This window comes from Oryctolagus cuniculus, chromosome 5 (genome assembly GCF_051225735.1).
Source record: "Oryctolagus cuniculus isolate XC-2025 breed Fujian yellow rabbit chromosome 5, ASM5122573v1, whole genome shotgun sequence".
Lineage (NCBI taxonomy): Eukaryota > Metazoa > Chordata > Mammalia > Lagomorpha > Leporidae > Oryctolagus > Oryctolagus cuniculus.
Genome location: NC_142871.1, coordinates 114,224,231 through 114,235,438, shown reverse-complemented (window position 1 = coordinate 114,235,438; position 11,208 = coordinate 114,224,231). Strand labels below are relative to the sequence as shown.

At 39.5% G+C, this 11,208-nt stretch overlaps 1 protein-coding gene across 2 annotated transcripts in view; it reads left to right on the top strand.

Moving 5' to 3' along the window:
- The first annotated feature begins 8,736 nt into the window (after positions 1–8,736).
- HCRTR2 (hypocretin receptor 2) overlaps positions 8,737–11,208 on the top strand; it is a 112,364-nt gene continuing 109,892 nt past the window's right edge. For both annotated transcript variants that reach the window (XM_070073932.2, XM_089333078.1), the window contains exon 1: positions 8,737–9,270. In XM_070073932.2, the coding sequence (XP_069930033.2) occupies positions 9,048–9,270 (223 nt within the window). In that variant the 5' untranslated portion in view covers positions 8,737–9,047. The remainder of the gene's footprint in view (positions 9,271–11,208) is intronic.

Below are 11,208 nucleotides of genomic sequence, written 5' to 3'. Positions count from 1 at the left end.
AAAAGGGACAGAAAACCTAAACGCAGAAGGTAAATTAGCAGCCAAGCGCTGTGTCAAAAAGCAAAAGCAACAAAAGAAAACATGGATAAATTGGACCTCATCAAATTAATGAGATTTTTTAATCACTGAATATAATCAAGAGTGTGAAAAGTCAACTCAGAGAATTAGAGAAAATATTTGCAAACCATGTATCTTAAAATCTGGTACCCAGAATACATAAGCTGCTCTTATAACTCAGCAAAAAAAAAAAAAACTATTTGATTTTTAAAAACTGGAAAAGTTAAAATAGCAGTTTCTTTAAAGTGCATAAACAAATGTTCCACAGGCGCATGCAAATTATGATCAGCATCTCAGTCATTGGGAAATGCAAATTAAAACCATAATCAAATGTAACTTCAGATCCTCTAGGATAACTGTAGCTGCTTTTTTTTTTTCTTTTTCTATCTTTTTTTAATGGAAGGTAGCAAGGTTTGATAAGAACCTGAAGATATTGAAGCCCTTATATGTTGCCTGTAAAGCAATGCAGCCCCTGTAGAAAACAGGCAGCTCCCCAAACAGGTAAACATGGAGTTACTATATGGATTACGAAATTAGAAACCTGGAAAATCATTATATGCAAAGTGTCTGTCAGGGGCTTAGCATGTGAGTCTGAGTGGATCAGCTGAGAAATCCCAAGCAGCATCAGTTGACCGACAGTCTGAAGAGATTAAATACAGAGGATACTTGGTCTCTTTACTCTTACTCTGATAGCGAGGATACAGTCAACTCTTGCATTGGACATCAGTTGAAGCCGTTGGACTCCCAGACTTACATGAGCAGTTGACTTGCTGGCACTTGGGCTTTCATACTCTGAGAGTTAAACCTTTGACTTCTCTGGTTCTGAGGCCCTTGGACTTGGACTAAGTCATATTACAGGGTCTCCAGCTTGCAGACTACTTGTTGTGGGATTTCCCAGCTGCCACAATTATCTGTAAATCCTTTTCATATCCCTATATCTATCTTATAGGTATCTCTAGAGAATCCTGTCTGATATATCCACTTCTAGGTATACACCCAAGAAAACTAAAGCAGAATTCATATAAAAACTTGTACATGAATGTTCCTACAAACTCTGTTAATAATAGGACAAAAAAGAAGCAATCCAAATGTTTGTCAACTGCTGAATAGATAAACAAATGTGGTATATACATACAATAGATTAATATTCAAACATAAAAAATAAAGCATTGTTATATGCTAATACATGGATGAACTTTGAAACATTATCCTGAGTGAAAAATTCCAGACAAAAAAAACATACATTTGTATTTCATCTATAAGAATTCTCCAGACTATTCAAACCCATAGAAGAATGTACACTAGTGTTTGCTAGCATTTGAGAGGAGAGGAGAATAAGGAGTTATGGGATTTCTAGAATTAGATAGTGGTAATGGCAGCACATTGTGAATAAAGTGCAAACTGTTAATTGTATCCTAAAAGTAGATACAATGGCAACTTTTATATTTTTGAATTTTATCTCAATGAAAATATAGTTTTTTAAAGATTTATTTATTTATTTATTTGAAAGGAAGAGTTACAGAGAGGCAGAAAATGAGAGAGAGGTCTTCTATCCACTGGTTCACTCCCCACATGCCACAATGGCCAGAGCTGTGCCAATCTGAAGCCAGGAGCCTCCTCTGGGTCTCCCACATGGGTGCAGGGAGACTTGGGCCATCTTCTACTGATTTCCCAGGCCATAGCAGAGAGCAGGATTGGAAATGGAGCAGCTGGGACTTGAACCGGTGCACATATGGGATGCTGGCACTGCAGGCAACGGCTTTACCCACTATACCACAGCACAGGCCCCAGACAATATAGTTTTACACTTGATTTTAGCCAAAAGGCCAAGAAGCAATGACAATATAGTTTTTAAAAATAAACATGATCAGCAACAAAGAGATCCCCTCTATGTAGTTTCTACAATGTCACTCAGTGAAATTCAAAGGTTGCATTTGTACTTGAGAAACACTTGTCACATTTTAATTTATTTAAGCTGATTTTTTAATTCACTTATTTGAGAGCGAGAGAGAGAGAACTTCCATATGCTGTTTTACTACTTCAAATGCCCACAACAGCCAGCATTTATCCCTGCCAAAGGTGGGAACTGGGATCTCAGTCAAGATATCCCAGGTGAGTGGCAGGGATCCAACTATTTGAGTCATCACTTTTGACTCCCAAGGTCTGCTTTTATAGGAATGTGGAATCAGGAGCTAAGACAAGGTGTGGAACTCAGGCACTCACACATGGGATGCTGGCATCCCAAGGGGCATACTAACTGCTGAGCCAAGCATCCACATTGCTGTTTTTTTTTTGACAGGCAGAGTGGACAGTGAGAGAGAGAGAGACAGAGAGAAAGGTCTTCCTTTGCCATTGGTTCACCCTCCAATGGCCGCCACGGATGGCAGGAGCCAGGTGCCTATCCTGGTCTCCCATGGGGTGCAGGACTCAAGCACTTGGGCCATCCTCCACTGCACTCCCGGGCCACAGCAGAGAGCTGGCCTGGAAGGGGGGCAACCGGGACAGAATCCGGCGCCCTGACCGGGACTAGAACCCGGTGTGCCGGTGCCGCTAGGTGGAGCATTAGCCTAGTGAGCCGCGGTGCCGGCCACATTGCTCTTTCAGATTAGAATTCAATAGCCCAATATTTCCTCATTTTAACTATGTAGACAGTATACCATGCATATTTGATAAAATAGAATAAAAAATCACTGACACAATAAAATGGATCTTTTTTTTTACTATAGAAAATCTGAACATGCATTTTTATTGTTACTCGCCAAACCTAATGCTAACCTAGATTAACCTCCTTGAACTCATCAAATTTTATAATTTTCAAGGGAGAGAGACACACAGTGAAATGAGCTCAAGGAAAAGCGCCATATATTCAAAGAACAAAGAAATATTTCCATGAACCCAAGACCTGGGTCATAGCAAAAAAAATCATGTGGTCTAAGGATTGATGTTTAAAATGTAACTATTGTATTCATACTTTTTATCCCAAGATCCTACTCTGTAAAGCACCTGGTGATAATGAATGGTTCTCTGAGAAGGGTGGTTCAAGCAGGCAAGCACCTCAAAAGGTACAGTCTGCACTCCAGGATTACATTGAAACTCTCTTTCTACTGTCTATTATTATTTTCCCATTTTACCCAATGGCCATTATGAAAAAATAAAAACATTTTTAGATTATGGGAAGAGGAAATGAATTAATAGAATGGTGCATCCAACAAAAAGTTCACTAAATTCTTTTTAAGGCTAAAGGTTTAGTAAAGGGCAGCAATGTGGTAGTATTTCCAAGAAGGTTTTTTTTTTTTTTTTTTAATGTTATGGAAGCAAAAGTGACACAGATGTATAATTTTTCACAAAATATTCACCTTTCTTTTTGATTGTTTTGTAAGTGTCTTTGTGTGTGTGTGTGTGTTTTAACTTTTATTTAATGAATATAAATTTCCAAAGTACAGCTTATGGATTACAATGGCTTCCCCCCCATAACGTCCCTCCCACCCGCAACCCTCCCCTTTCCCACTCCCTCTCCCCTTCCATTCACATCAAGATTCATTTTCGATTCTCTTTATATACTGAAGATCAGTTTAGCATATATTAAGTAAAGATTTCAACAGTTTGCACCCCCATAGAAACACAAAGTGAAAAATACTGTTTGAGTACTAGTTATAGCATTAAATCTCAATGTAAAGCACACTAAGGACAAAGATCCTACATGAGGAGTAAGTGCACAGTGACTCCTGATGTTGACTTAACAGTTGACACTCTTGTTTATGGCCTCAGTAATCACCCTAGGCTCTTGTCATGAGCTGCCAAGGCTATGGAAGCCCCCTGAGTTCACTGACTCTGATTATAGACAAGGCCATGGTCAAAGTGGAAGTTCTCTCCTCCCTTTTGGAAAAAGAATTCCTCCTTTCAATTGAATTCAGGCCTTATCATCAAATAGTGATTGACCAATAGCTACAAGTAAAATGTTATGCTAACTTTGAAAGAAGAGATAAATTGAACAGCATTTATTCCCTTAAATGTACAATTGTGGGGAACATGAGAGACTGACTTACTATTAAGGGTGTGAGATCATCTTGAAGGAAATAACAATTTTCCCCACAATTCTACAAATTCAACACTATTTAAAATTTAATAGAATTTTTAAAAAATACACAAAGCTAACATGATTTTATAAATGTGTTTGTAAACACTCATGATTTGTTATTATTACCAATAATCAATGAAATAGTTTATCATATTGGAAACAGAATAGGACAATGACAGCAAGCATATTTTTGCAAGTGGGCCTTGACAGTGGTACATAAAGATTCTGTCATTTCTGTGTGACTCTGACAAAGTTACTTAATCTGTCTGTGTCATAATTTCTTCATCTAAAACTGGAAGACACGTGGAAAGCAAGTTCTTTGCAAACACTAGGAAGTTAACAGTGGAATATCACTTGTTTTTTTCTTCAAAATATGATCACACTGAAATAGAGAGTAGAACAGTTGTTAGCAAAGACTGGGAGGGTTGAAGAGAAGGCAGTCTAGGGAGAGGCCAGTTATGAGGTACAAAATTACAGTAAGATAAGAGTAGGTTCTAGTGTTTAGCACCATTGGGTGACTTAGGTGAGCAATAAGTTACTGTTCACTGTGTTTCTTCTCCTAAAAGATAGGATTTTGAACATTTTCACAAGAAAGAAATGATAAATGTTTAAAATAAGGGATATGCTAGTTTACTTATTTTGTCACTATATACTGTATGTATGTACTGAAATATGACAATGTACCCCATAATTATGTATAGATACTATTTTTCAAGTTAAAAAAATTGACAGTAGTTAAAAATATAGAGAAATAAACTTCAAACATAGTCATGCAGCACTTTGGTTGATGTCTATCTGAACCCTTACATTTTATTAACAATAACAAGAGGTACTCAGTCAAGTAATCCCCACAACCAGATGAGAGTGGGATCATGTTACAGCCCTCCTACCTAGTCCCTCTACCTTCTGTCTCACCCTTCTTTAATCTGTTCTCCACATTATTGCCAACAATTGCTCGGAAAGCCTGATTTTGCCTCACTTCATCTTGTTTGTGCCCTTATATTCTGTGTTTTCTCCTGCCGCAAATTTTCCACAAAGTACTTATTACCTCTGCCTGCAACCTTTCCTCTTTAACCACTTTGTAATCTCCCACTTCTTCACATGTTCATCCCACAATGACTCTCCCTGTGGGGAAGCTACTCATTCTGATTCCCTTCAGGCTAAATGAAGCATACTTCCAAACTCTCATGACATTTTGTGAATCTCTCTACCTTGGAAACTCAGTTATGCAATAATCATATTTCTAATTCACCAGTCAACTTACGGATCATTTAGGCTACAATAGTTTTTTTGATCTTTCTGGCTCCAAATTCTAGTTACAATCCTGAGCACATAGTAGATACTCAGGAATCTTATTGAAATGGATCTAGAAAATTATTATAGACCTTCAAAAAAGATACCTCTCATCAGGAATAAAAAAAATAAAATCTAGGATAGCCCATACCATTCTGCAATCTTTGAACAAAACTCAACTACAACCATTAACAGGGAGAGAAAATATATCAGTTTATTTAATTCTTTAAAGTACCTAAAGAGGACATACAGGGAAAATTTCAAACTTTCTTTAATGTTTTGTAATATTAGTTTGGCTTCTTTCCTGTACATCTAGCAGAAATATTGTGAATTAAAGAAAATAATAATACCTAAGAAATATAAATTCTTTTCAGATATCCTAAAAGATCTAAGGAAGGAGATAATATCAAAAGTGAGTGCTGCAATATTTGCCGTCTCTAATGTAGTTGCAAAAAAGGAAAACAAATAATAATTTGAGGATTAGAGTGGAATTTTTGCATGACATTGGAGTAACCCATATTTAAAATAAAGCAGTTGATAAACCATGGATAGGAGGAAATGGAATATTTGTAGAATCAAGATAAATCCAAGCTTGTCATAACATAAAGCAGATATCAGAATAAAATCTTGAAAAGATTTTCATTTCTCTTTATAACTTCAATAAGCAGTGATGATTAATTTCAGATAGAAGATTTAAAGAGAAGATGGAAAGGTAGACAGGTCAATGTTCCACACAACGAAATCTAAAAGCACTGATTCCTTAGGGAAGAGCAGACTGGGTCCATGTTTATAGATTGTCAGTGACAAGGAATTTACAGGCATTAATGACTATAGATCTGAACTAAAGTTGTAGCAACCTGTCCCACTTTGAAAAGAGTTGTCCATGGAAGAGGAAAATACAAATAGTAATAACGCAGTGGAAAACATACGATAGCAAAATGTTAGCAGATTTGTATCAGTGATCTTGAAAGAAAACACAAAAGGTCTGCTTGTCAAATTTACTGCTGACAACAGGTCTGGAGGAATGGCAAATGCTTTGGATAATAGCATTAGCATTTAAGAAGATCTATTTAAACCTCAAATTAACAAAATTGAATTAATATATCCATAAGTCATTTGAATCTCCTGCTTACATGTCACCTCTTCAGAGGCCCTTTGGACCACTTAGTTCTAGTATAGTCTTTGGGATTCTCCACTCACCAGCACTTTACTCTGATTTTCGTGATATCATTGATCCCTTCCTGGTGCTTTCCTTTATCAGTTCATCTGTTTTCTAACTGTACTAAAAATTAAAATATGTGAAAGCAGCATGTTTAACTTATGTCACTAAGAATGTAAATGAATAACTCAGTGACTGGTGAAACAATAAAATGCTTATTTAAGTACTTCTGTTAAAAAGAAATTTAGGGGGCCAGTGTTATGGCATAGTGAGTTAAGCAGTTGCATGCAACGCTGGCATCCAATTTGGTTGCCAGTTTGTGTCTCAGATACTGTGCTTCCAGTCCAGCTCCTAATGCGCCTGCTAATGCACCTGCGAAAGCAGCTTGGGTGCCTCACTCATGTTGGAGCCTGTAAAGAAGCTCTGGCTTCTGGCCTTGGTTCGGCCCAGCCCTGGCCATTGTGGTCATTTGGGGAGTGAACCAGTGGATCGAAGATGTCTCTCTCTGTGTCTCCCTCTCTCTGTAACTCTGCTTTTCAAATAAATAAAATAAATCTTTCTTTTAAAGCAATGTAGTTGGCATACTTGGAAAATTCCAACAACATCTTCATTTTTATAAAAAAAAATTGACCTCTGTAGAATAATAGAAGCACTGGTTATGGATCAAGAAGACATTTGTAGAATAACAGCACTAGATGGGGACATGCAGTGATTAATAATTTGATTTTTGGTAGATCATTCAATGTTTTTGGTAACAGTTTCCTCATCTATAAAACAGGACTAATAATACCCAACCCCTTGGGGCTTTTAAAATAATGCATGTGAAAAAATTTTATGAAATGTACAGTACAAAACAATTATAAAAGATTGTGACTGGTGATGAAGGTGAGGCAGTTGAGTAAAACCTCAATGTAAACTATAGGTGCCTTTTAACTTTTGGAAAAAAATTAAATAAAATATGGGTTACATCCAAAAAATAATGTCTATTTTTCCTTACAAGACCCAGACCAGATACTGCATTTCCTCTCAATTGAATATTTTTCAAGATACTATTGTCCAAAGGAAGAGCACTCAAATATAGGCATGGAATTGTGTTGTCTGAAAAACAGTGGGGAAATGGAGGGGAAACATGGAGAATGGGGGAGATGGAATGGGGGGGGTGTACTTTACCAAGTGTGAAGGATTGTCAAGCAGAGGATTTATTCTGGGTAATATCAAGTTACACCCTGGGAATTGAAAGTAAAAGTCTTAGAAAGGCAAATCTCATGATGGTAGAAGTAGTGAATTGTGGTGGTTACATCCAAAATCAACAGAGATATATCAGCAAGGTTATCAGGAGGTAGAAGTTCTGGCTTAATGATTCCAGGGTCCCTCCCACGTCCCAGACTGTAACTAATCAATGAAATATTCAACAGCGTTGCATGAATGGAAGGATCATGAATTCACATGTTGACAGATAATCCCAGCATCCTCATTCTTAGAGAAAAATATCAATATCAGGTGACATCAGCCCTGAATCAATGAGAAGAGAGACCAGTGAGGTATGTATTCACCAGAGAGTACCCACTGCTGCTTGCTCACTACATGCTACTGAGAATCTGTTTTAATAGCGTTTAGTATATTGGTGGGATCTTTTGCTTGGCAACATTAACTATGATTACATTTATGACCCTTGGTGTCCTTCAAGGATTTGTTGCTATATTTCATATGACATTTAGTGTTGCAAATACAAATTCCAGCTAAATATACCCTTCAGTCAAAAAAAACATTGTCATTTCCCAGTTTTGAGGAGGACAGAAAGGAGATATCTTAAAGATTGAGCAAGTGCTAATTTGGCAAATGTTAAATGTTAAAATATTTGCTGAAATGACTTCGGCACTGTCCTGCTTAAGGAACACAGTGGTTCATTACTTTTACATTCTCATTAGGAAAAACCACAATACATCCTGTATTAACCCTGTGTTGACCATCTTGTGATGTCCACATACCTACAGATGACTCTGTGTGCTTTACACAAACCGCTCTTGAAAAATGTAGGAAAGGAGATTTAACCCACAGGGAAAGAGGTCAAAATAATATTTTTTTCTTTGCCCTAGCATCCGCAGGAGGAGTCTGTGGGCTGAGGACTCAGTGTTGGAATGAGGAGTAGTTGAGCTCGAGCTGAGCCCGAGGTAGCCTGCTCCTCCCGGTGTCATTGCTGCAGCCTCCACTGTCCGTTCCCCAGTTGCTCAGCTGCCTCTCTTTCCTATGCAAAACCGCCTGCAAAGACAGCAAAGCCGCCGCAGAAGTTGCCCGGCAGAAGACTCCGGAGGCATTGGCTCAGTAACTTTTCACGTCATTTTCTGCTCCTGAGCCCCTGCTCGCCTCTCCGCGCAGCCTTTCCCACCGCAAATCACCAGTGCTCATGGGGCAGGCGAAAAGGAGCTTGCAGCACTGAACTGAACCGGACTCGAGCCCGTGATGTCCGGCACCAAATTGGAGGACTCCCCGCCTCGTCGCAACTGGTCATCTGCCTCAGAGCTGAACGAAACTCAAGAGCCGTTTTTAAACCCCACCGACTATGACGATGAGGAATTCCTGCGGTACCTGTGGAGAGAATACCTACACCCGAAAGAATATGAGTGGGTCCTGATCGCAGGGTACATCATCGTATTCGTCGTGGCTCTTATTGGAAACGTCCTGGGTGAGTTTCCTCCCGGGCAGCCCTCCAAAAGGGCTGTCACCTCTGCTCCGGAAGGCTCTGAAGACCCCTCCCACCCTCTGGGATGCAAACAAAGAGGTCGTAGCGCTCTCCCTAGCTCTCCCTCTCTTTCTCTCCCCCTCGTGAGGTTTTCTAATGCAAAAATAAAACAAAAGTTTTCTTGTTTCATGCACCAGGACAGACCATGGCATGGTTATTCCTCTTTCTGCAGGCAGCAGAGGGAAACCGCGTTTCTTTTCCGAGCACCTAGGTTACAAGCGCGGGGAGAAGGGGCAAACCACAGGGATCTGCAGGTGGATTTGGTGGAGTGTGGGGGAATCAGTCATCCTTTTGTGTAAGGCGGCTGAATGTTGTGGAGGGGATCTGAGGAGAGGCAGGGCTTGCAGAGTGCAAGCTGTCTTGACTGTTGAAGTCACAAAGCACTTGCGAGCTAGGTAGCCTGCCCTTTGGCAAGGTTTGGGCTCCCTGTCAGGAAGAGGTAATGAAGGGGCAGGAGCTGAGATCAGGCAAAGCACGGAAGTGCACTCACTCCGGAGCCTGAGCCTGAATTAAACAAGCTTGCGGGCTGCAAGGAGAAGGAGGAGCATCCAAGAAAAGTACCTCGGAAATCTCACTCAGCCCTCCGTCCGTCCACCCACCCACCCATTCATTCATTCATTCATTCATCCATTCAGCCAATGTTTTCCAGAGCCTGCCTGTTGCCAGTGTCAGGAAATATCTATTGTGTTAACTGCTCCGTCCTCACTCCCTCCCACCCCCCACCAAAAGATGACACTAAAAGCTTAATGCTGGGCTTAATGTGAATGTCCCTGCTAGGTCCGCATGCAAACACAGGTTTCCTCGACCCCTCCCTACCGTGAATTTCTGAGTGTTGGGAAGGGGATTGGGTGATGATAAGGTGACTTAGATGTTGGAGTGTATTAGGGAACCAGAAGAATCTAGTGCAAGAAAAGGACCTTTGGAAGGGAGGGAGGACTAAGAAGGAATTGTGAATGGAAGGAGCCTGTACCTTGATGAATGGAGAGTGGGATGCCGGGAGGCATTTCAGATGCAGAGGGCAGTGTGGAGGAAGTGTCTGTTGAAAATGTCAGGAGGAGATGGAGGGGGCCAGGGGAAGGTGCTCTTTATTTTCAGTTCTAAAAAGAGAAGGTGAGAGAGGTGAATTAGGTTCCAAGGCTTTGAAGTCAGAAGCAAATAATTTGTTATAAAAAAAAAGAAAAAGGAAAGGGTTTTCAGCTGTTACAGAGGATGATAAGGAACTTATCAGGTTTTCAGCAATAACCTGATTTTTGCTTTTTCTCCTAAGTGTGTTGGTCTGGCTAAGAGGCATGCAGTCATAGTATGTCACAAAGGGGAATTCTCCAGTGAGTTGGTAGGATATTATGAGATGAGGTAGGAAACCTCTGAGACATTTAGCTTGCTCTTTCTATATTGTTTTCAGGATTTGTTGTCAGTGTTGCTGTTAAGTGTTTAGAGTAAACATAAAGAGAATCTTCTTGGGATATAGACAAAGTGGATGAAAGTGAAAATATACATGACTAAGTCTCTTGTTACCAGGATAAATGAGTCTGCTGATAGCAAGGCCATTCCTGCTTTCCTCCTTCTTGCCATCTTTTCTTCAGTTTACATTTATATGACATATGAGTACCAGCATATCAACATTTCACTGTATTATGCCATACTTACTGTTACACGAATAACCAAAATTGAACATATATTGACAACTTACTGTATTCCAGACCCCTTGCCAAACATTCTGTCATTTAGAATTCAAAATAGACCATACTCAATAGTACAAACAAGGCTTAGACAAATCAATGACTAATTAACAGACATAATTGAAATTCAATTTCATTTCTTTTGCCTCAAATCCACAATTCTCCATTGATATTACACTCTGGAGATAGAAATCATATGGAG